General features: G+C 32.5%; 1 protein-coding gene and 1 long non-coding RNA gene across 4 annotated transcripts in view; one reads left to right on the top strand and one right to left on the bottom strand.

Annotated features, from left to right (window-relative positions):
- Nucleotides 1-4992: 4992 nt before the first annotated feature.
- Nucleotides 4993-27723, top strand: part of LOC107065370 (uncharacterized) — a 42037-nt gene continuing 19306 nt past the window's right edge. The window contains exons 1-2 of one of the 2 annotated variants that reach the window (XR_016177748.1): nt 4993-5219; nt 6137-6304. This is a non-coding gene — a long non-coding RNA (uncharacterized LOC107065370). The remainder of the gene's footprint in view (nt 5220-6136; nt 6305-27723) is intronic. The other variant, XR_001475598.2, reaches the window with a different exon arrangement.
- The window catches only part of LOC107065369 (uncharacterized), a 393202-nt gene continuing 385647 nt past the window's right edge, over nt 20169-27723 (bottom strand). For both annotated transcript variants that reach the window (XM_089175936.1, XM_089175937.1), the window contains one exon: nt 20169-22549. In XM_089175936.1, coding sequence (XP_089032062.1) covers nt 22368-22549 — 182 coding nt within the window. In that variant the 3' untranslated portion in view covers nt 20169-22367. The remainder of the gene's footprint in view (nt 22550-27723) is intronic.

Consider the following 27723-nt stretch of genomic DNA (forward strand, 5'->3'; position numbering starts at 1 on the left):
TGAATTTCTTTTTTTCTTTTTTTCTTTTTATTATTTTGTATTCTTTCTCCACGAGTTCGATGATAATATTATGTTTATCTGTGTGTTTATATAGTAAAGGTCGCCTGTTTCTCTGAACGATAAATGTTACAAAATGAAATGGTTGGAAATTTCAAACCGAAAATTATTGGAATTTGAGTGTTTAATCGTGAAAATCATGGGAAACGATGAAACTCTCCAACGTTTTCTACGAAATCGACCTGTTTTGATCGTTTTACTCACTCTCTCGCTCTTTTTGGGTATAGGTGTATATATGTATGTGTATCTCTTTCTCTTGAAATCGTCGATTTCCGGGTGGATATATCACGAATACGTCGGCCTGCGATAATGTTCGATTAGCGTTATATATGATATAAATAATTTGCATTGTCCCTCTCGCGTCAGCGGTAAAGTCGACAATAATGCGTCGCGATCGTTCCCGTACTGCACCTACCTTGCACAAAACCGCGTACATTATCCGATACTAACGGGATTTGTGAATGACACGATAAGCATTCGGGAATACAGAGGAAATAATATGGGATCGTTATAAACGAATACGTGTGTGTGTGTATGTATATATAATTTATGATATTTAATATAATAATGTTATAAAAAATTGTAGTTTACCTACACCGATTTGATGAATATTCTTTTATATTTCAGATTCCAATATTGACCTATTTTGAACCCTGAAAAGAATTAATTAATTATAATGTAATCAAATGCTTGCGTTGATTTATTTAAAAAAAAATTTTTTTTTGATAATTGTAAATACGATTAATTATATTTTATATTATTATTAGTGACTTCGGCCACGCGTTGATGTTGCTTTGTTATAAAATGTTGTTTTAATTTAATTCTAAACTATTTAGTAAATTATAAAAATACATAAAAAATAATACCACAATTAGAATGGAATATATAAAAAAATAATATACAGAAAATAGAAAAAGTAAGGTTATGTCGTATGTAAATTGAAACAATTGAATTGAAATACGACGCCATCTATTGAATACTTAAACAACATAGAGATTTAGATAACCTTTAAATAATAAATCTTTAAATTAGCAATAAAAAATACAAAATAATCGCTATAAAAACTATCATATATGTTAAGTTGAACAAAATCACACAAAATAAAAAAAATTTCATTAATTTTATATGTAAAGATGTTAATTTACGAAAAGAATTTGCTATAAAAGTAGTATAAATTATTAAAATATTGAAAATTAGAAAATGACTAATCATTTTTAAGAAGATAAGTATTAGATATTTCTCATTTATTTTTCGAATTATGTTAACATACATATTAAACAAAATAAAATATAATATCAATCAAATATTAAAATTGATTAATTTAAATTAGAAAATAAGAAAAAATCTTAAAAAGAAAAAAACAAAAAGTATTATTGATCTACTTTGACGAATATCGTTTTAAGAAAGTTCGGACAACGTCAAAATGACGAAACGACACAACGAATACGACAAGAACGATAAATCGGAAGTTAACTCGGACCAATGTCAGAAATTAATGGAATCTGCCCAGTATACGTGTAAGTTCTCTTTAAACGTATTCGATGCTGTCAACGAATTCCTTGATAGACTAGTTCTCTCTCTCTCTCTCTCTCTCTCTCTCTCTCTCTCTCATTAAATGGTTTTGTAACTGGATTCTGCTAGCAACCGAGAAAATGAGACTGGACGTCTCTACTACGTGTTTTGACATCGATCAAAATTCTAACATTATTATTATAATGATACATATTTTCATAGAACTTATTGATATCACACGTCATTTACAAAAGTTTTAGTTTATTTCTTGTTTCTAAATTTGCAGTAGATATGTCATGTTTTTTTTTTTTTATATTATATATTGATTACCATGATCATTTGGTTGAGTAGAAAAGTTGTTCCTAAAGTGAAAATACATATTTTCTTTTTTATTTTCTATCTAACTCTTTCAAAATAATTTTTATACTGTTTTAGTTTTCCATATTTATATTATTATCACGATTTTTAATATTTCAGCTGTGCTTAATTTTTTTTTTTTTATCATTTAATCGACTATTGCAATGATTGGTCTATCAGAAAAAGATATATCTTTCATTGAAATATTATATAAATAATATTTGCATGCAAATTTTCATATTGAAAATGTATTAGACTATTTTCATGCAACATGTAGCAATACTGCATCACATTTACAAATACTACTCATTGTTTAAATATTTTTTTGTAAACAAATGTCCAAATGTATTGAATTTCCTTTCATTGTTAAAACGCAATAATTTCTTAATCAAACAAGCAAATGTTGCAAACGTTTTGGTTTTTTTTCTTTTTCTTTTATGATAAGGTAAAGAATTTCAATTTTCTAGATTGAAAGTATCAGACAGATTTGATTAAGTATTATCGAAATTATATGATCTTAAATCATTCTCAAAAATATGAAGAAAATTTGTATCCAATTCAATATATATTTTGAAGCCTTTATTATGCATCAAAGTAGAATTGTTCATGCGAAGAGCCTTTGCCAATTTTACTCTACGTTTCAAGAACTGTTTATGTGTATATGCATATAGATACATACATATATATATATGTATATATTTCTTTTTATTCAGCCACAATCGGTCGTGTATGCGAAAAGTACATAAACGGATAGATCCATGGAGATGGATAAAGATCTTTTCAAAGCAGAAACGTGTCGTTTTTTTCTTTCTTTTCTATGAGAGATAGAAATAGAGAGAAAGAGATAGTATAAATGCTTTTTGGCAGAATTCCAAAATTTCTTATAGCGTGGAAGGAGCAAAATGTGCAGCTCTGTGTATCGATTATTTTATCGTTTGATACATGATTTTATTATTATTATTATTTTTTTATTTATACGTTACTATACATTCTTTTTTTTTATATCACTTAATTCCAAATAAAAATGGTGTCACTTGTATCGCCATTAGAATTATATATTCTTTTAATGCATCATTTTTATTGTGTCGAATAATCAATCAAAAAGATTCGTCAATGATAATAAAAGAATATTTATGAAGAATTTTTATAATGTAAAGAGTTTTTAATAAAATTTATATTTCAAGTTACATAATTAAATGTAGATAATCATTTAATATTAATAATAATAAAATAATATTTGTACTTAGTATTGTCAAAGAAATTAAAAAAAAAAAAAAAAAATCCTTTGAAACCGAATAGAAAAATTCTAATAAAATTAATAAAAAAAAAAAAAAAAAAAAAAGAACAAAATCCTATCCGTAATATTTTAAAACAGGTTAATCACAGTGGCGTATTAATTTACAGTAATTTTCCTAATTAAAAGATATTATACACGCTTCTTAAGTTTCTCTAGCATTTTCGCAAATAGTTTCCAACGAGTCATACCGTATAAAAGGGGGTAAAGGTTTAATAAAGAAAAAATAAAACAAAGAGAAAAGAAAAACTATTTAAAGTGGGACTGCAATCATAAGCATAAAGAAAAACCTTAAGCAAAACTATAACATCGTATCATTAATATCGTTTTAGCTACAGTTTTATGAAGCTTATCTCGACTAAAGTCGTGGCAAACACTCTTCGAAAAGCTCGTAATTTTTCGACCTACCGTTTTCCACCTCTTCACTCCCCTCCCCCCTTTTCCACTTTTCTTCTTTCTCTTTCAATTATTTTTCACTTTTTTATTCTTTCTTTTTTCTTTTTCTCGTCACATGCTACGCCTGGTATGCTCGTTGTCGTTATTGCATTACAAAGCTTTTCGCGTCGCATTAACTCATAAAGCTTACACGCTTTTAAGCATGTGTTTGAACCTAAGTGTACGTGTGTCTATGTGTGTGTGAATATATACATAAGTGTATACGTAGAAATAGGAAATTTGTGTTTGTGTATAAGTTTCATATAAGTGTTCGGTAGCAATGTATGTATATACACATAACCATTCAAAGCATATATCGTGACTACTAAGAGAGAAAGAGAGACAGAGAGGAAATTGCAATCGATCGTAAAACGCGAAGTTTAAAAGTAGAACTTTTTCCTGTTCGTTTATAAGAACTACGGTACGAACGTGGATATCTTTTATTGCAACATAATTATCTGTCCTGTCACATTTCTTTTTCAACTGGATATATATCATATGTACGTACATATATATGTTAGATATGTACTTTTTGAAAACTACACCTGCTTTATATTCTGTCAGTCATTGTGCCTTCATTCTATTTAATGTCAGGTTATACTATAAATGGTATTTATTTGAAATGTAACTTTTTTTTTTGGAAAGGTTAACGAACATTTTTTTTTTTTGTAGTCAAACGAAATGTGTCTCATCATGTGTGGTTAATTAAAAATAATTCATACGGCTCGTTTTGATAACATAATAATAGATAATATAAAAAAATAAAATTAACCTATATATTGTAAGTAAAAATAGGAAAACATTTTACATAAACGTGAGCTTATAAATGTTTTATTAAAAAGTCTGAGAATATACAGAATATGTTAATAAATTTTCTAAGGAAAAAATTAAAATACCTCGTGTAATTTAATAGAAATATGTATTATAATTAAACTTATTCATAATACATTAAACAATTATTTTTTTAATCATTTCTATATTGATATAATAATTAAAAAAATATAAATTAATTTCTATCAAATTAAATATATTTAAAATATATATATATATATATTCTAATATGGATGTGCATTTTTCAATTAGGTTTATCAAAAGTTTAACGTTACATTTAATAATAATTTCAATCAAAGAATAAAAAATGTTATAAGAAATAAATGAAATTGTAAAACATTGATCAGTAAAAGAAGTAACATTCAAACATTCATTAATTGTTTTATTTGTATTTCCAGAAGCTTATTTTATAACACGCGTATTTACTTTTTATTTTTATATGCATAGTAATAATCCATATGATTGAATGTATATAAAGATAGAGAGAGAAAAAGAGAGAGATAGGAAGGTGAAGGAGGAGATCAAAGTCAAACGACGATTTGTATTGGTTATATGTACATATCTCTCGACGAATTCTAAGAAATTTGTCTGTTGTTAAATACAAGTAGAAGAACATTAACGAATAACTAGTAAAAGTGAGTAAGTGGGGTGAGAGGTGACTCATACATCAAAAACATCTTATTTTGATTTTGAATGGCGTAGTGACAAGACATTTTGCGTTCTCTCTATCCGTGTAAGTATTTATTTAACCGTAATTAAATAATATTTTAATACGTATTTATTTATGTATGTATAAAATAAATATTTTAAATGATTTATAGAAACATTTTGTATAAAGATACTTTTAATAATTTTATTATTTTTTTTTTAATATAAAATGTAAAATCTGTAGAAAAATAAAATTAATAATCTGATAATTCGATAAAGTAATCGAGATAAGAAATTTAGAAATTTCACTTTATTCGCGTGCGAATTCATTTTTATTAATTTGTAATTCTCTTCGAATAAAGTATCAATTAAAGATTAGCAATTAGCTTGAATATGATAAAAGAAAATAGTTAGAAAATGTTTTCAATTGAATTGGTTAATACCTTCGTTAGCGTTTCTCAGTAATTATCCGATTATTATCTGTTTTATCCTTATTACTATTTTTAATTGTTTGTACTTATGAATTTTTTGTATAAAAATTGTTTCTTTTTTATTTTTTCTAATACAATTAGAATCCTTTTCTCCCATTCACTCGCACACGAATAAAGACTTATTTAAAATGTCTTTTAAAAATGTTCTCAAATCATACTTACTCAAATAAATACTTCCACTAATAAATTTCAATAATTATCGAATTATTATCATTTATTATAATTAATATTTCCAATATTATACCTTGAACAACAAAATAGGAAAATTGTAGTGTATAAAAATCGATATATCTATGACTTCCATTTTAATTTCATACAATTTTCATGGGGTAAACCATGACAAATAGCATTATCATCCATTTCTTTCTGTAAAATAACAAATGAACATGGATAAAATGTGGGGAGAAAACTAAGATAGAAGAGAAACATACATACACACACAATACAATACGAATGATCAAACGTTATATTACATTCATCGTCACGATCCATTCCTCTCTTGGTTGTTCAGGTACAACCACGTAATAACGTGGTATTGTTAGGTTGCAACGTAGACAGGAAATGGTGGAGGGTGTTTTGCAGAAGGGGATTGGAAGCTTGCCTAGGATGATTATCAGAGCGTCAATGACTGGACAATTGGCAACGATCGGGAATCATTCATTCTACCATCAATAATGAAGTTAGTATTCACAATTTATAATATATATGTGATATTCTTACGTAATGGGTATATTTACTATGTGCTTTCATTCGTCACACTTTTTTTCTTTTCTTTTATCTTTTCCTCACCCTAAGCCCACCCCCTTCATATTCCCCTTCTCTTCCACATGTCATCCTGTCTTCTTTTTCAGACCCTTTTGAATGATCCAAAATGAGAAAGTGAAGATGTATTCGTTCGTACACGAATTGTATAAAGAAATAGATAGAGTGTAAGAGAGTGAGAGAGAGAGGGAATGAATGAATGAAATGACACGCGTTTGAAACGAAAGGTTTCGAGTGTTAGTGACGACTGTCACTGCCAGGTGTCAACGTTACCGGTAACAACATCCTAACATCACTCCCACTCTCTACCAACGATTCGTTCCTTTAGGGGTAAGCAAGTACTTTGGTAGCCTTTATTTTCATCCCTTCTTGTATCGAAGACTTCAATAAGATTGTGTGTTGTGTGTGAGAAAGGGGATGGGGGAAGTTTGTGTGAGTGATAGTAAATATACGTGTGGTTGTTTTCATTGTCGACTAATAGCAACTTCCTACGAAGTGAACGTTCCTAGACAGCAATATCGAGTATCCTCCTTTTAGTCACAATCGATGTGCGGTTTTGTAACTATCGATAGTATCGAACAACCTAGACCAAACCTCCTTTCTAATAGCATACGCGTTTGGTATATACAAGTAGTAATAATTTAGTAAGTATTATATATACTGTATATATATAGGTATATAAATGATTTTGTTGTTAGTATTTCTTCAATCATTTAATCGATTCTAATACGTATCTTTGATTGTTCTTTTATTTTTATTTTGAAAAAAATTATTTACATTTATTACAGGATTTTTTCAGAAAATTATTATATACTTACATTATTTGCTTTTTTGTTTTTAATTACATTTACAAGATAATATGATTTCGTTGCTATTAAAATCCTTTATTTAATATTTTTTCAATATGTTATTTTTATGTTTTTTTTTTTTGGTAAGAAATTCTATTTATTATTAAGAATAGTTGAAAGTATTTAATAATCACATGATTGTCGGTATGATTATTGTTAATTTATCGGGAATTCTAATTAATTATTGTAGTAATTTCAACTTCTAATTGATCGTTCTTTTGTTTCTTCATTTTTATTCAGAAGAAATTAGTCAACGCATAAAAAAATCTCTTTTAATTTTTATCAATTAACTTTAAATACAAAATAATTAAAATGTAAACAAAAGAAATAAATAACCTTTAATGTAATTTTAATTAAAAAATAAACTTAAAACTCTATATACTAAAATAATAAAAATTGAATACTTTGAAATTCTATATTCAAATAATACTCACATACTATTTTTATTCGTATAACAATAAATATACAAATAAATGTATTACATAAAAATATTGTCAGAACCTGTGATATATTCAAAATTTTTCATGAAATTTAAATTCGAACAACACAGAATAATCTTTTAATAAAATTTTTGTCTTTTCTTTTCTTTTCTTCTTGTTTGTCCGTTTCTTTTTTACGAACTAAACGTACTATAACAGTGTTTTTATTAATAAACGTTACTACACCGATTATATATCGATAAGCGATAGAGAAAGGAAGAAAAGTAGAAAGGAAAAAAATGAAAGAGAGAGAGAAAGAGAGAGGAGTGGGTGGGGGGAGGGGTGGGGAGTTTTCTCTTATGGAAAACGGCGATGTACTAGCGTTCGTACGTTCGTTCGTTTTCACGAGCTTGAACGAACTCCAAAAGAAATGCGATAACAACGAAAACGACGAGGTGGTAGTAGAGCAATGCAAGCGAAAAATTAATAGGCAGGTAGTAGACGGATTGGCTGAATGATTGTCGAACATTTATTCGACGCATGCAACAGTTGTTCTTTTCAGGAATACGAAAGATATTGACAGACAAATTTCGCGGAATCAAGTTTATAGAAGTTCTGCAACCGCAATATAACAGTACGAGTGTGTGTATACGCATGCATATTATATTATATACCTTTACGTGCGTGCGCGATAACAAAAATATTATTTTAAGTTTAACAATAACATATTATTTAGGATATTGAATTGTTTGAAGAAGAAAATTGTTAACCGAGTATGAAATTAAATGTTAACCTAGATACGGTTATAATATAATTAAAATGATTGCATACACGTGGAAATATTTGATCTTGTTTTTCTTGAGTATTGTAAATTTATCTAAAATTATGGAGGTAAGAAAGGAAATAATAATTTTTATAAACAATCTATATATGTATAAAAATTTAGTGTAACTTTGTTGGTTTACAATGAATTTTGAAACTATTGAACTAATCTTAATAAAATTTTGTTTATTTCGTGTGATTTTGTCCAACATAGAATATAAATTAGTTTTTATTATATTATTTTTTATTTTTTAGATTCATTTTTTAGAGGTTATCTAGATACCCAGGTTCTGTAAGTATTCAATAGATGGCGCTGTATTGCAATGCAATTATTTCAATTTATTCATGTCACACGTTTTGTATAGGTTAATCTGACTAACTTAAATAGTTTAAAATTATAAATGAACGTTTTATAACAAAACACGTGACCGAAGGACTCTAGTATCAATATAAAAATATTGTATAAAATTATTTCAATGAAATTATTAAATATTAAAAAAGGAAAGTAAGGAATATTAAATGTAAATTTAAAACATGAATGAAAATTGATTTAAAAAAGTTCTACTGAAATATTTTTTTCAATGCACTTTAAACGAGAGCCGAGATTTTTTTCATCGATTTGAAAAGATATGCAACTAAACGCGACGTGATAAGCGATATTATACGTTACCTTCCCCTTCGTTTTTCTTTCCCCCTTGGTGGAAGAAGCTTTTTAAATGACGACGGTACCCAGCTGAGTCACGGTCAAAGTCAGATACAGGCATGATATCCGGCTAACTAGAGGGGTGGGTGGTAAAAAAAAAAGAGGAAGAGAGTGGTAGTAGTAGAAGAAGTTGAAAAGAAAAAAAAAGAAAAAAACACAAGCGACGACAGAAACATCCGGTTCCGGTCTTAGGGAAAAGAACCACCGGTTCTTTTAACGCACTACGCAGGGAGGTGGTTGTTGTGGTGGGGGTTCTTCGTTAATTAACGTTGCGTTTCTGTACTGCGTATCTTAGAAAATACATACACGCATACACGAACACACGTATGTATTGTTTGAGGGTAGGAGTAGTGGTAAAGGGTTAAAGGTTTCTTCGTATTTTTGTTTTCTATTATTTATACAACGAAATTAAGAATAAAGGAAAAATTTCGTACACTTCATTATCTTTTTATTTTTCGTGTATTAAAAATTTATCCAAATTAAGCAAAAATAATGAATTTTTATCTAGCAAATAAAAATAAGAATTGTAAATAATTATTTTAAGTAATAATTAAACAAAAATAGTATATAATAATATTATAAAATATTAAAATGAATAATAAAGTTCAATGTATGAATTTTTATTAAGAAACATACTATTATTACAATTCGTTAAAAAATTTTCTTTACAATTTTGATTCGCATTCAATTTAAAAAATAAAAAAACTTGACGAAATATTTTTAATTAGATTTTGTATGATTTTTGAAATAATTTATCAAGAAAAAAAAATACGAAAGAAAATTTTTTCCTTAACTGTGTGTTTCATGACAAGCACGTGGTGTACGTGCGTGAGCGTTTGCGTGATCGAATACGTGCGTGTTTTAAATAACATACGATCGATTTTGCATTCATGTGTGTGTTGACTTCGATGACAGAGAGGATTTCACACTTTTTTCTTTTTCTTTTTCTTTTTTTTTTTTTGAATACCTTCGTAACCCTTGTAAATGTTCGATCGTTCGACAATTATATTATATACCTGTTTTCTAGACTACAGTTATAAAGTTAGTTGAGTATCGACTAACGATAGCGTGCAAAACGAAGAACAATTTTTTTTTTTTCAATCTTCTATCCATTTCCGATCATAAATAATTATAATGATCATCATGAGGTATCCTTATTAGAAGGTATCTTTATCGTCATTAGTATAATCACTATTATTATCGTATTAATTTAGTTACTTGTCTATTATTATCTTTTTTTATTTTTCTATTATAGTAAATTATAAACGGAAGAATGGATTGAAATATAATAATTGGAATTTAGAATTCCTTTTTTTATCCCTGGGAATAAAGAAAGAAATGAAAGGAAAAACAAATACCCCAGGAAGAGTTGTTTTTATTGAACATAACTCGATTATTACTCGGTAGAATCTTTTGTGGATAATACGGTTTATTTATCGTTTATTTTTTTCCCGAGTTGAGAATAGCATAATAAAAGGTGTAATAAAAGGGTTCAATTATTTCTTTTTATTTTTAGAAAATATGGATAAAATTTAGGAGATGTGGAATAAAAATAATTTCTTCGATTATACGATAGAGAAAAATATCAAACGTTTGAGTTCCTATATTACAAATAATTTATTGTATTATATTATATTTTTCATAAATAAATAGTTTATTAGAGGGATCTACAAATATTTTAATAAATTATATCTTAGATGAATCAACTCAAGGGTATTATATTAAAAATGAACTAAAAACTCATATTTCTATAAATAAAATAGTAATGAAATGATGCATTTAAAATAAAATTAATTAAATTATATTTATCTTATGCATTCCTCAAATAAATAAAATTCCCCCAAAAAAATAATTATTGAATTGATATAGAAATAAAACCTAAATGCATTAATATTAAACAAATTTGAGGACACATTGATATCTCAAAAATACATAAAAAAGTATTATCCATTCTATGAGTTACATAAAATGTTCCATAATTTATTAACCCATATGTTTGATCTAACCAATGAGTAAAGAATTTTATTTTCCATAGTAATTCTTATTGGTTTATCCAGTACGTATTATCATATATAATGAACACACACACACACACATATGTTTTACAAAGATGTAGAGTCTCACCTATACCGTTCTTAACAACTTTAAACAACGACAAAGAGCATAGTTCGTCCTGACCTGGCTGATCAGGTATGTTCAGACTTGAACACTTCAATATATATATATTATACATGTGTGTATGTGTATGTGTATTCTCAGAGCTCGACATCGAGAAGTCGGGAAGTTTCGCTTTGATCGAGAGCCACGAAATCATGCAAACGAGGGTTCATCGTGCTCGTCCTAACGAGGATTCATTTATCTTGCCCACGGTGTATAAATGTAGATTCCAGCCGACCCAATTTATCCTCGGAGATAAACGAACAAACGCTATAAAGGCACTACCAATCCTCATCGTTTGAATGTGTATTTAATCGTAGAGAGAAAACCGGTACCACTGTTAACCCATCTTTTTCTTTCATTCTATTCCTCTATCTTTATCCTTCTCTCTCTCTCTCTCTCTTTTTCTCTATCATTTTAACGTTTACACACTTAACTTGTTCGAACAACACGATGACAATTTAGTGTTGTGTAAAGTATATTTTACATGAGTCCTAAAAGTAGTTATTATAATTTTAAAAAAGACATTCAAGTGTGTTGTACGATCCAAAAGGATCATACGGTAATTAGCAGTATTCAAAATTCGCGCGCATCCACCTCCATCGATTAAAGGTCTCGATCGATACTCATGGTGAGCATCGATCAACTACTAGTAACTACCGAAGCGCCCCTCTAGTCACCCCCACCTCTCGCCTCCCCACTTCTTACATCCAGTCCGTACACCCTGCGGGGCCAGTACAAAAGGACATTCTTCCAGTCCATTATAGAAAGTCTGTGAATACATATCGAAATCAAAGGAGTTAAGTTAAGTTAGTTAAGGAACGTAAGCGAAGCGAACGAGAGGTGAGATCTTTCCATTATATACATTTTATATCGACGGTATTTTCCCGCGTGGTAATACCACGTGGTGGACTCTCATTTTTATAATTAAACAACATCCAGGGTTTTTATGCCGCAAGGCTTTTCCCTGACGAGCCAATAAAAAAGGCATTGTTTCTTTGTTTGGCTCAACCACGTGTTTTATTTTACACCTTAATCTAATCCTTTATTCTCCACTTCATAGCATATAAGTAATGATCACAGGAATTTTCATTGAAGAATCTTTTGGTCAGAACATTTTGGTGCAATCCTGTAAGGTGCGAGTTCCCGACTTCTGATTTACGAAGTAGTGAATAGACTATCACCACGCCGAGCAAACCGATTAGAGAACAACGAAGTCGAGAAAGTCCGCCATCTTGCGAACATCTTCATCGCCCAGCTCAACCATCATCACGAAAGATCTAGAAACGAGATAAGTAGTTTCAATTATCCGTGTGTGCGCTTATGCGTACACACCTTTGTTCATTAACATATATTTCAAGTGAAACTGCGCCTTCGAATCCAGTAGAAGTTTGCAATTTCTAATATCATTATTCATTTATTCATCATTTGTAAGAAATTTCACATTAAGCTTTGAATCGATATATGAATAATTTAATTATTAATATCAACGATAGAAACGTATAGATTCACGAAATAGTCATTTCTTAATCACGCGGAAATCGCTTTATTCTCGTACAAAGAACGATAAGATTTTCGGCGGCTTCACCGCCACGCCACCTTCCTTTGTTTGAACGGTCGACTAGAACGAAGACGCCGTGACGTCATCGCCGGACATCCCATCTATCGGCATACAGCTAGCGACGATCGCATACCCCCTCCATCGGGCTACCACTGACAATAAACGGACACCCCCTCCAACGATTTACGGCAGCAGGACCGTACTCGCGTGATCAAGAACCCAACGCGCGGTCATATACTCGTGCAAAGGAAATTTTTATAATATCATAAATTCATTTGAGTAGATTTCGAAGAGTAGAATAGTTAATAACGGTTCGTGATGGCATCGCAAAAACAGCTCGGACAGCTCGAACAAAAACGGTTAGTTTTAGAATTGGGTTTAACGCACGTCGAAAATCTAATCAATGAAGGAAATCTAAATGAGCAGGAAATAAGAAGGCGCTACGAACGACTTGCACCACTAGTAGAGAAATACGAAACCTTTTATGAAAAGTGCGTTACTGCTATCAACGAAGCAGGAGGAGTCGATAGTTTAACTCCAATCATAGAGAGATATTGCGCGATCGGAGTCGGAAAACGAAATAGACTGCGAAAATCATTACGTCTAAAACACCAAGCGCGATGAATCAGAGCGATATATTGTGCGTTTACCTTTTCGCGAAGAAGGAGACCGCGTCGACATCGCAAATGAACCCACCCTTACGCGACTAACACCGAGTCTCATGTCAATTCGCACGGTGTACTGAATCAATTTCTCCTGAGTATCATGTATCGTGTAAGAAAGGGAGACGGAACTCTCAGACAACGTCGGGTGGTATTAGATACGCGTGCCGCCGCACACTTCATTACTGAGAATTTCGCGAAAGAGTCACGCTTACTGATCAAATCATATTCGAGTTCCATGCACGCTATCAACTATACCGGAACTCGATCAAAAGACGTTATCGAGATAACCATTCGATCATTAGACGATAAATATAGGCGGAACTTTTCGCTACTCATCGTTCCTAAGATAACGCGATCGAATTTAGTAAACAAAATAGAAGGCAAAGTCATTATGTCTAAGTTGCGAAACACTATGAATCGTAAAGATATATCGTGCGTGTTCCCTTCGGCGAAGAAAGCCACGATTGCAGTCACCTACGCGGTATAGTCAGTTCCGTAATCTCCGGAAGAAATTACACGCGAATATCGAACTCCGGAAGGAATATGAACAGATTACACATAAATACATCGATTTAGGATATATGTCGATCGTCAAAAACGAACCTATAGGAAGTTGCTATCTTCCCCACCACGCGGTTATCAAATCAGCTAGCACGACAACAAAGGTACGGGTCGTATTCGACGCCTCCGCGAAAAATGATAAGAGACTTTCTCTCAACGACACCTTATTAGTCGGACCTACAATACAAGACACATTAGTAGAACATTTATTACGATTCCGGACATATCGGTACGTATTAACAGCGGATATTGAGAAAATGTATCGGCAAATATGGATTCATCCAGACGATCATCAATATCAACGGATATTTTGGTGACATAACGAACAGATTCGCACGTTCGAACTTAATACGGTAACATTCGGAATAGCGTCAGCACCGTTTCTTGCCATATGAACCATCAAACAACTCGCGAAGGATAAAGGGGCTAATTATCCACTCGGAGCCGAAATACTTAACCGCGATCTATACGTAGACGACCTCATTACGGGAACTAATAATATCGAAACCCTCGGAAGGATACGCGATCAGACTATTGAAATGTTAAAACGAGGCGGTCTTAATATATGACAGTGGGCGTCTAACTTCCGACCGGTACTCGAAAAATTTAGATATAAAAAACATCGATGTCGAGCTCTGCTCTGGGGAAAATCCTATTTTAAAGACACTCGGTATTTCATGGAACGCACATCATGATTGTTTAATTTACTCCGTCGCGCCAGTAGATATTCGCGAAAGAATTACCAAGCGACGAATTTTATCCGAAGTCGCAAAGATCTTTGATCCACTCGGACTTCTAGGACCCGTCATTCTAACAGCCAAAATCTTCATCCAAGACTGCTGGAAAACACATATCGACTGGGATGAATCGGTACCCAATACGTTACACACCTCGTGGATAAAGTTCGCAGAACAATTGACATTAATTGACAGTTTAACGATAGAAAGACGCGTCACACTCGACGACCCGATTGACGTGCAGGTGCATGGTTTTTGTGACGCGAGTCAATCTGGTTACGGCGACTGCTTATATGTAAGATCGCGAGATAAATTCGGTAACACATATGTACGTCTACTTTGCACGAAAGGTCGTGTCGCTCCCCTTAAGAATACCACTATACCACGTTTAGAGCTATGCGGAGCATTAACACTCGCGCGATTATATAGAGAAGTCCGAACTGCCGGCGGATTGAAACCCGACAAGATAACCTTTTGGTCCGATTCGATGATTGTACTGGGTTGGCTGAAAAGAGACTCCAATACGTTAAAATTATACACGGCGAATCACGTGCGCGAAATACATGATATCTGTGAAAATATCACATGGCGACATGTGCGATCCGAGGACAACCCAGCGAACGCTTTATCTAGGGGACAACTTCCGCGCGATTTCCTAAAAGAACGATGCATGGAAAGGGAATTTTTCTAATTGCCGGACGTAAAGGGATTGTCGGTTTTAACGACGCGAATCGAATCCGGAAATGTATTTCAGCGATTCTCCGATTACGCGCGATTATTGAAAATTGTAGCTCGTTGCCGACGATGGCTTAAAACTAGCTCGTATAAGGGAGAATTGTCGACGGCGGAAATAACAGAAACGGAACGACGCGTTTTAAATATCGTACAAGGCGAACAATTTCACGCCGAAAGGGAAAGAGTAGAAACAGCGGGGGGAGTCAAGAGCACAAGACTAGCCGCGTTAGATCCGATCCTCGACGAAGAAGGCTTAATTCGAGTGGGGGGCCGACTTCGAAACGCGAATTTAAGTTTCTATGAGAGATGTCCGATATTATTGCCCTCACATCATCACGTCACTGATCTTCTTATCCGAAAATTCCACGAATAAAATTTTCACGCTGGCACACAGACTACCCTCTATGCTCTTCGACAACGGTTTAGGCTTCTCGACGGTAAGAATCAAGTGCGAAGAATCGTACGTCATTGCGTGCGTTGCATTCGATTCCGTGCATCCGGCATCCGATATAAAATGGGGGATTTGCCAGGCTCTCGAGTGCAGGAAACCACTGCATTCTCCCATGTCGGAGTAGATTTTTTCGGGCCGATCTACGCGAAGGAAAAGAAATACCGTAATAAGGGTCGCGTTAAAATATACGGGTGTATCTTCATTTGTATGACTATCCAGACTGTACACATCGAATTAGTCAGCGATCTGACTACAGATGCCTTTTTGGCCGCTTTCCGGCGATTTGTAAGTTGAAAACTATTCCCACTCACGTTTATTCTGGTAATGGAACCAACTTCGTCAGGGCTAATACCCAGTTAAAGAAACTGTATGACGAGTCGACATATATGTCCGACTCGAGTCGGACGAGTATAAGGCGAAGAGCCATGATTTCGCTGTAGATTGTAAAATCTCATGACCTTTCAATCATCCCCTGTTACCTTATTTTAGAGGTCTGGGGGGAAATTGCAGTCAAATCGTTCAAACATCATTTTAGACGAAACGTGGGCGAACTGCTCTTCGCATACGAAGAAGTAGACCACATTCGTTATCGAAATCGAAGTTATTTTAAATTTACGCCCGTTCAGCCTCATTTCGTCAGATTTAAATGACGCAACCATACTAACGCCTGCACATTTCTTTTAGATTAAGGGAACGTTTACGACATTGACGGAGGAAAATTATTACATTAAGATTCCCGCCAATCGATTGTCTTCAAGGAAACATCAAGAATGGATCCCAATCCAGCACAAAATCAAAGGAATATCTCCGTCATGCTCATTGACAAAATTCAACTACACACGAGTGGTTACCGTGAAGACGGTCCACGGAATTGTCAAGCACAATGTAACAACTATTTGTTCATTGTTAAATCATTGTCTTTAAGACCCAACGGTTCCCTTGTACGTACAAGTAAGGCGCCTGGCCAGCGATAATTCGAGAATGCTGACTAAGTCAGCGAAAATACGCTGAGCGATTCAGCGAATACGTCTAGCGTTATATCATAAGCAATCGAATGAACATGTTCAATAATTTATACAACTAGCGATATACTTAACTGATTCAATGACCTAGGTCGAAAGCATTGTAAATCGATGAGAATAAGCGTACAACACAACACATGTATTAAGAATATCATTGATCGTTACACTCTCAACGGGGGAGTATGTACGATCCAAAAGGATCATACGGTAATTAGCAGTATTCAAAATTCGCGCGCATCCACCTCCATCGATTAAAGGTCTCGATCGATACTCATGGTGAGCATCGATCAACTACTAGTAACTACCGAAGCGCCCCTCTAGTCACCCCCACCTCTCGCCTCCCCACTTCTTACATCCAGTCCGTACACCCTGCGGGGCCAGTACAAAAGGACATTCTTCCAGTCCATTATAGAAAGTCTGTGAATACATATCGAAATCAAAGGAGTTAAGTTAAGTTAGTTAAGGAACGTAAGCGAAGCGAACGAGAGGTGAGATCTTTCCATTATATACATTTTATATCGACGGTATTTTCCCGCGTGGTAATACCACGTGGTGGACTCTCATTTTTATAATTAAACAACATCCAGGGTTTTTATGCCGCAAGGCTTTTCCCTGACGAGCCAATAAAAAAGGCATTGTTTCTTTGTTTGGCTCAACCACGTGTTTTATTTTACACCTTAATCTAATCCTTTATTCTCCACTTCATAGCATATAAGTAATGATCACAGGAATTTTCATTGAAGAATCTTTTGGTCAGAACATGTGTCTTTTACCTCGTTAAGAGAAACATTTTCTAGGCTTGTACATAACACTAGGACTATTCGTTATTTGGAATTTTTAATGATTTGAAATTTGTCATGGGTCATTCATTTTCTTAATCTTGATAAACATGAAGACCGTTTCTACAGCAATTAAGTTACCGATAATTATTTTTTATTACCTTAAATATATACTTGTAATATATATCTTTTTTTTATGTTTTATAAATATTTTGTTATTATTTTTTAAATAGTGAAATTATTTAATGTTAGTATTTATATTTATATTTATTTAAATAATAATTTCTTTTTTATATTTATTTAAATTAAAGTTTTCCTAAGTGTGAATCGTGATCGTATAAAATTTTAATTCGCGAACAAATTAATTAAAATTATTTACCCCATCAAAAAAAAAAATTAAAATCGTTTACATTAAATTATAGATTTCTTGAATAAAAACATTTTGCTCCAAAGAACAAAAAATAAACCAAATTTATTAAAACATAAATAATTGATCGATTTGTATCCTAACATTATAACAAAATTCGAATAATTTCAAACAACTCACCTAAACACCCATTACAAAAATTGATCTAATAATTTATTTGTTCGCATAATTAGTTGTTTAATTTTACCCCCTCCCCCCTCATTAACAAAATAAAATCCCTATTCCTTTTCTCCCCCACGTAATTCTTCTTAATTTTCTTTCTTACGCGAGGAGGATATATATTTTTTTTTAAATACAACTGTAAAAGGGGGGATGGCTATGTAATAACGAAGGAAACATTGTTTCCATCTAAAATTTACACGAGTTAAGAGGAGAAACGCGTTAATAACCGTACTAACGAATCAAGCGCGACGATTCCGTTCGCGTACTCGATTATATTACGAGTGATTGACATTAATCAAGTACGCTGCGATTTAATAAAACCATTTGAATTACGTTCCTCGGCCGTCCGCGTTGCAAATTGCGTGATATTCAATATTTCATTGTGTGTTGGGATGGTAAGGGGAAGGGGTTGGGCGTAGGGGAAGGGGAAGAGAGAGGACTAGAGGATAGCAGGTGAAAATGGAGATGAGGTTTGAAAGGTGAGGAAGAGGACGAGGAGTAGAAAGAGGGATGAGGGATGCAACTGAACGGGTTGGTGAGAAGGGTAGGGGTTGGTTGGGGGGAGGTTGAGGTGGCGTTTAGCTGGAGAGAAAATTTATGTCATGCGCGCGACCGAGTGAGAAAACGCATTCGACCAACCCTCAATCCCCGGGCACCCCTATCCCTATCCCCACTTCGACACCCACCTGACGTTTCCTCACCCCCTCCCCCCCGCTATTTGTGAATTTTGAATAACGAAAAGCGCGTAGTTTTGAAATCAACTCTCGGGAAATAAACGAATCCTGGTTGGTTGACTCTGTCGAAAATAAAAAAAAAAATTAAAAAATAAAAAAAACGTCGAATTATTATATACCGTGGATAGTAAATTAAAGTATTTTATATGTTTATCGACGTATTTTTTTGTTTTTAATTTTTTTTTTATGACGATAATAAATACGTGTACATTTGTGCGTAATGGGGGGATGGAGCGCGAGGGCGGTGGCGGAGGCGGGGGCAGGCGTATATGTGAGCACATAAATCGACATGATTATCATCGTGTAGAAGATGTCGTTAACAAATTTTAATTTCAGAGAGTAGAGTGATTAATGGTAGACCGACGTCGGGAATGAAAAAAAAAAAAAAGAAGAAAGAAAAAAAATCGTTCGAGTTGAACTTTTCGGGAAACGACGAATAGAAAGAGATAGAAATGGAAAGAAAAAGAGAGAGTGAATGTGAACATGAATGTGAATGAGTGTGAGAGAAATAGTAGAGAAAATGGATATTAGTTTAAATCAGAAATAGTACGAGACAGAAAGAAAAAGAAAAAGAAAAGGAATGAAAGAAAGAGTGAAAGAAAAATACTGAACATTAGTAGGAGCGAGATAGAAAGTAGTGAAAATGAACATTAGTATGAGTGAGAGAGAGAAAAAGAGAGAATGATTCAGTACCGCGTGTATCGAGAATCGGTAATTCGTCGGCCTTTAATTAAACGTAACTGTTTTAATATCCTGGACATGTGACAGCGATCATGTAATTATCGCCGAGGTCCATGACGCGGTAGGTACAAATTAAAACGAGCCAATAGGCGAACGAGCAAACGCGGTTTAACGTAGATTCGGTCTTTTCCCTCTTGCTTGTTCATATCAAATGATGGACATGAACGAAATCATGTGTTTCTCTTTCTATCATTGTACACATACCTACAATACTAATCTCAATTATAACACGACGTGTAATATTAAGTGTACGAGTATAGTATTATTATCTGGAATAATTGTAATCATAAAAAAATATGACAATAAGAATAAGAAAAGAAATGAAATTATGAGAAAAAGAAAATCGAATGACGCGAATCAATTCGGTGAAGTTGAAAATAAAAATGTTGTTTAGTTTATTCTTTATTTCTCGAAAAAATAAATAAATAAATAAATTATAATAATAATAAAAGAACATAGGGATCGACACGAAACCATCCCTTAGCATTTTAGTTTCCGAGGATCATAGAATGAAGGGGTGAGGATAAAGTATGCTCGAAACGATTTATCCGCGTGATGTGAGTTTTGGGTATTTTTCTTGTTCGTTTTTTCATTTTCTTCTTTTTTCGGGTTTATTTTCTACGTGGTCAAAAATTTCGTTAACCAACAAGCTACTAGATTGAGAACGGACGGATAAACGAACGGACAGACGGACGAATAGGACGCGTTCGTTCAATGCGGGTGGGAAATTTTATCGGCCAACCGAAGAGCTTTTGAGAATTGAACGACCGGACGTTTTCTACGTGCGTGCATGTCTTCCTAGAAAGTTTTCCACCCCCATTACATTTATCCAACTTTATATTTAAACGTACGACGAGGATGGAAAAAACTATGGGATAGCAACCCATCTCCCACTCTCTCTCCCAACCTTGCATTTCGAACGAGAAAATATTCGCCAAAAATTTCCAACAAAATATTTTTCGTGAAATAATCATCATAATAATAAAAAAAAAAAAAGAAAAGAAAAATGCATTAGTTAGATAATTGAATGACGAGAGAGGGGGTGCAGAAAGAAGAAAAAACAAATATAATCCCGTGGAAAAATCCTAAACCTCTCATTAAATCGTACACCATCATAGTGAATGCTAACACTGGTTGGTATAAAAAGCTTTACTACTTGTTCCCCCCCTCTACTTCCTCCCACACATATACGCTTGTTCAAATATACAAATATACGTTCTATACCTAGACATTTAACTCGGTAACTTTAAATCCTTCTTTATTTATATCGATTACCTTTTTACGTGCACCCTCCCCACCCCACCCCCCACCTTATCGTCGTCGTAGTTGAACGTTGGCCGCTTTGCTTTGTATTCAAATCCACGCATGCCGTCGTATTGGAAGCACTCACGTGCGAACAAACCGCTTATTCCTTATTCCACGGACGAATATAAACTATTCACGTTAGATACGAATGGAATATAGAAAGCTCGTGATACTCGTTCGACTGGTGCAAGCTCTCTATCTCTTATTACACGCTATCGTCCTCGTCCTTGTCCTCGTCCTCGTCCTAATACTCGTTGTCTCGACCGTTGGAAACTTACCCGTACTCGTATATATTCAAAAATCTGTTTTTTAAAATCTATTCTACTCTTTCTTTTTATATGTGCACATTCATATTATATATTTGTGCAAATACACTTACAAGAATAAGTTTGAAGGTGTTTGTTTATTTTTTTTTTTTATTTCTAAAAGAATATTCACCATCACACAAACTTAATTCAAATTTCGTAGATTCTATTTCAACTTCTTTTTCTTCTTTCTATCCCTTTTCACCCCAATCACGATTATTATTTCGTTTAAATGTAAATACGATTGTCGTATCATTCGAGTAAAATTGGAGAATACGGGAAAAAGGGAGAATTATATATATATATAGTATATATTTGAAAGCATTGCTTTTTCGATGCCGACTTTGGTGTAAACGAGCAGCAAAGTACATCAAGGTGTCTATCCATTTACGACGATAAAACGGAAATACCTGTAATGGAGGTCTACAATGTTAAAGATACGAAGAGGTTAGAAAAGATAGAAAGAGAAAGTAGATTGTATAGAAACGAGGGAGAGAAAGATAAAGAAAGAGAGAAATTGTAGAAAAGACGATGCACGGTTAAATGAGAAAAGGTTGTAAACGATGAAACGAAGGAAAGGAAGGAAGGAAGGAAGGAAAGGAAGCTGAAGAAGGGCTCATGGCAATTGTCACCGTTGCTTCGTTGTCGTTTTCATCAGAGAATAGGAAAAACGGTGAGAAGAGGAGTGGTGGTGGTTATGGTATTGGTGGTGGGGAAAATAAGAGGGAAGGGGGGCTTGCAAAGCTTCCTGAAAGCTCTACAAATTGCGTACCCTTTGCGTTCTATTCGCTTGAGCGTACCGACTAGGGATCATAAATTTTCATTATTTTATAGTCAACGCCTCGTTTATATCCGCAACAAGCGGCGGTAGTAGAAAAGGAAAGAAATATTATGAAGGAATAAGAGAGAGAATGAGGGGGATGCTTGACACAGAGGATTTGAAATAGCTTCGGGGATGATAGTAAAAGAATTGACGGGGACTTCTTCTTCTTCTTCTTCTTCTTCTTCTTCTTCTTCTTCTTCCATACCTGCAATTTAAACTGTCTGCATTTTTCAAGACTTTTGAATATTTCAACTCTTATTCCTAGCTTATACCTATCCTTTATTTTTTCTTCAATCTTTTTTATTATTCAATTATTTCATTTATTTTGATATCTGTTGAGTATTATCCTCGAATATCACATATTTAATTTGTCAATTTATTGTTTTGTTTAAATCGAGCAGTAAGCCTTTTTAATAGCATTGAACAAATTTACAAATGTTTCGTATATATCGCATTAATTAAATACATATTCTAAATTTGTAATTAACAAAATTATTTAAGAATAAAAAATAAAAAATAAACAACTAGTGTATCGAGTTTTAATTTTTTTTTTTGTATCTTTCTCAATTAAACAAAAATTAATTTAATATCATAAATAATAACGCGAAAATAAATTTATATAATTAACTGTATTACTTTACCATTAACTTATTATTTCATACTAAAGCAATCATGTACACGTTTAGATACAAATACAAGGTGGTTATGTTTAATCGACGATTAAATTATCTCCGGTAACAACGATATTGAATGATGAATAAATAGCTGAGCAGGAATAATCAATGTTGCAATTGATCGTGTTTAATCTAGGATATGCACTTCATTAAGAATAGAAGGTGGATAAGTGAACAGATACGTGAAGCATTTAGGTATAGTGTACGTAAGTATCATGATATATATATATATATATATATATATATATATGTATATATCGGTTAGTATGATCGATACTTTACGGAGAGGGAAGGTATCAACGAGAATGAAAGTAACCACGTAGAATGGCATGCGAGTCGGTGAAAGGATTCAGAGTGGATAGACTAATAGAATGCGCTTGGATTTGCATGTCGTAAAGCGATAAGAATGAATTGCAGTTGGTAGCATAGCTTTTCACGTGAGATATCAAGAGATTACCGAGAAAGAAATTTTCAATCGATCTTCTCTTTTTTTTTCTTTCTCTCTATTTCTCTGTGTCTTTTTCAAGGAAAGCAAAGAGAGAGTGTCCTTGAAACGAAAATACTCTTATTTTTTTTCTTCTTTTTGTTAAACATCTTTTAACCTACTTTTATAGGCGTGTATGTTGAATCGTATCTACAGGAATTCTTACAAATAAAATTCTTATCTTGTACTGGATATAATAAAATAACTATAGTTAAGATTTTTATTATTATTTAATTAATTTTTATTTAATATGAATATTTCCAAATTACATTTCATCTATCATTTATTTTTTAATTATAATTTTCACTAAAGTCATGTAATAGTTTTTCATTTGCTTTCTGTTACGTTATGTTAATATAATTGTTTTCTTTGTTATTATTGCAAAGTTTTAAATTTTAGTATTATTTACGAGGATAAGAAATGACACGTTGAAAATGAAATACCCATTCAGTTAAAGCTTTACAATCATATTATACGAATGAAACGAACGAGAATAATGTCGTTTTAGCGAGCTTATGCAGTCCTTCATGTTGGCAATAAAATTACCTTTTATATCAAGATCAACTTTCAAGATCAAGAATAGAAAGAGTCAAAGGTCGACCATATAAGATTCTTTCTATGTGGGAGAATCGAACGTTCTCTGTTACTACGAGAAAGAAAGACAGAAATAAATAAAGAATAAAAAAGAAAGATAGATAGAGAGAGGGAGAGAAAGAGGCCACCCATGATCTCTAATTTATTATAGTTGCTTAGCACGACGAAGCCCAGGGCTGATTCTGAGTCCCTGCAAAAGAGGTTGCTTTCTTACTCCTCTATCTTTTCTACCACCCTTTCACCCCCTACCACTTCTCGTATACTTCTCTTAGAAACTAACTCGACTTTTTGCACGTTGCTTTTTACTCACCATTTTTATCCTCCTCCTCCCCATTACCTACTCAATTAATTTTTATTTCATTTTATTTTTTATTTTTTATTTCGAACAATAGCCGTTGGGCAATAACCATCCAACGATCGTAAATATTATTTTGCCGGTTCTTTCTTTAAGATATTCGATCATTAGCGAAGCACACACTATGACGATCGGATGATCACCATCAATGTTTTCAAATCGTTAACTATAGAATATCCGATGATAGCGATCTTCTTCGACGTAGTAACATGTGTGGGCGTTTTGAACGAATAAAAGGAAAGAAAGCAAAAAAAAAAATAAGAAGTAGAGAGAGAAAGAGAGAAAGAGAGAGGGAAGATGTGTAAGGATATGTAGAATGAAAAAGGTTGAACATAAGAGATGAACTACACTTAGGAATGGGGTGGAGTGTGGGTGGAAAGGGAAGATTGCTAATAACTATAGCCTAAGGCCTAAATCGTTGGTCGATGTCTCATACGAATGAATTATGGCAGTCGAAGAGTACGGAATTAAAGCGAGCAAGCGGGTGGCCATAGCCTAATGTTATTCTTGATAGAAAATAAATAGTTGGTTTGTTCGTTATGTTTGGTTCTTATCATTTTTTTTATTAATACCATTGTTCGCGTTCGATCATCATTATTATTATTATTATTTTTGTTATTATGTTACTATGCGATTTTATACATTTTACAATATTATTTTATTGTACACATCGAGATATTATTATTGTTATTTTTAAATATGTTCAATTAGGTCAATAATCTCTCTAAAAAAGAGAAGAAAAAAAAACAAATTTAATTTAATGACATAATATAATAAATAATATAATCTATTAATTGAATAGGATTAAACAAAAATTGATAATAAAATGCAATATATGCAAAAAGAAATATTATGTTTTCATAATATTACAATAAAACTTGCTGCAATGAACTTTCGAGTTCCTAATTCCTATTAATAATAATAATAATAATTATAATAAAAATCTTTATTTGTATTAAATAAAATAAACGTTTATGTCATATCTTTTCTATCGAACGAACCCTAGTAGCACAAAATATTGAAAAATATTGATTACATGTGTATTTAATATTAAAAAGACATTAAATCTCTTTTTAATATTAAATACACATCTATTCAATATTTTTCAATATTTTGTGCTACTAGGGAAGATTCATTCGAAATATAATTTAATGCAAACAAAAAAAAATAGTTGCGTCCCTGAATCCTGACACTCTTGCTACTCCGGGAAAGGGTTAGAAAAGAGGGGGGCGTTTTTAGAGAAGTATAGGTAGGCCCTTTAAATTACTCCGAACGCGGGAAACAATAAACTCGCGAAGTTTATGGCAACGTTCCGACCGAAAGAGGAAAACGATGGACTCTACTCTCGGTTTAATTTCAACGGAATCGTGGCACCAGCGAATACACAGGTGCGTAAGCCACGTCGAGTGCATGCGCGAGTACTATTCTATCGATATATGTCTGCCAGTGGAAAAGAGAAAGAAAAAGAGAGAGTGAGAGAGAAAGTGAGAGAGAAAACTCGGTCTAGTATTCACTATCTATATCACTGTCACTATGCCGAGCCATGAATTACTATCACGTTCATTTCTCTTCCTGCTCGTTACAGGATATCAGTACTGTTCTCTGTGAACGTTTGAATGAATAATTTCATTTCTTTTACTCACTCATTCTATCTATCTATCTCTCTCTTTCTCTCTTTCTATCTTTCAATCTTCCTATGTCTATCTATGTTTCATTCATTTTTGTATTCTAAATTTGTCCTCTGTTTTCCTTCTTTATTTCTTTTTTCTTGTTATATATGCATATATGTTACGGTCAATGTATTACTGTCTGAGGTTATTGGTATACTTTGTGCTGAATGAACGTCTAACACGTTTTATAGATTAATCGAAACTTATTATAAGCAACATTGTGTAGATATTTGATAATTTTCTTTGGTTTTTGTTATATTTATAAGAACTAAATATAAATTTGTTCTATTCCTCTTCTTCTGTACTTTAAGTGAAACTATGTAAAGTGTGTTTTATAGATTGACCATAACATGTTACTGACGTTGTATAGAAATTTTGTAATTTTTAGAGTTTATTTTATTTGCATTAGCTGTAACAAACTTCCCCCTCCCCTCAAATTATAATCTAAATACAGTTAATTGAAGCATATTTTATAGATTGATCAAAACTCTCTAAGCATTTCAGAAATTAGGGCACATTATATTCCTATAATAATATAGTAACTGTAAAATATATATTTGTGTAATTTTTTGTTTACCTTTGTACGTAAAACAATATTAGAAATAAGTTTTTCTTTTAAATAATTATAGTCAGTTTATTTCTATTTTCAGTTTTTTATTTATCCAATTTTATTTTATTCGCGATTGTGGGTTGTCCTAAAGAAATTAACTATATATATATATATATATATATATTTTTCTCAGTATGGTTGGTCTCCTGTAATTCCCCTCATTTCCACCCACGTCGTCTTTGCAAATCGCATCAATTCTTCTCTTTTTCTCTCTTTCCATCTATCATTCATTCATTTCTTCCTTTCTTCCAGGACGCGTTTTCTTGCGGTATGCAAATTGGACTTACGTTCCTGGCTCGTGCGTAATAAACGCGAATTACGAGTACAGACGTTTCACGTAGATCGGCTTTTGTCGTCGTATTGGATTATAATCAGCAACATTGATATCTTCCTTCCCTCGTCGAATTCACTACGCCTACATCTTTTCTTTAACTTTATCCGCTCAAGGGAAACCCTTTCCCTATTCCTTTTTTTTCCTAAATCCTCGTAACTCTTCTTAGGTTTCACTTTTTTTCTTTATATTTTTTTATTATTTATCTTGAATGAAAATCGTACGCATTATCTTACAATCAAACCCGTTTAATAAATTGATGATCAATATTGAAAAAATAAATAAAAAATAAGAAACGTGAAGAATAAGAATTATGAAGAAGTATATGCATGTTTTTGTAATTTGTATCAAAAATTTATTAAGGAAATAAAATTAAGAAATTTTGGAACTTCATTTTTGTGTTTTAAACAATTGTTTGTTGCTTTGATAGATGAGTTTGTTATAAATAATTTGAGATTGGTTATAAGTTGTTATCAAGGATACTTTCATTCACCTAATAATCTTATACATAACTAAACATGCTTAATCGATAAATTGATAACAAATTTATTCTCATAATTACATTTGGTGAAACATTAATTGATTCTAAGAACATTTGGTGAACTACGAAGAATGGAATGTTCGTATGCGTTAGAGATGATCGAATCGAAAAAGAAAAAAG

Source organism: Polistes dominula, unplaced genomic scaffold (genome assembly GCF_049000335.1).
Source record: "Polistes dominula isolate Pdom_NZ unplaced genomic scaffold, Pdom_raw_medaka contig_21, whole genome shotgun sequence".
Lineage (NCBI taxonomy): Eukaryota > Metazoa > Arthropoda > Insecta > Hymenoptera > Vespidae > Polistes > Polistes dominula.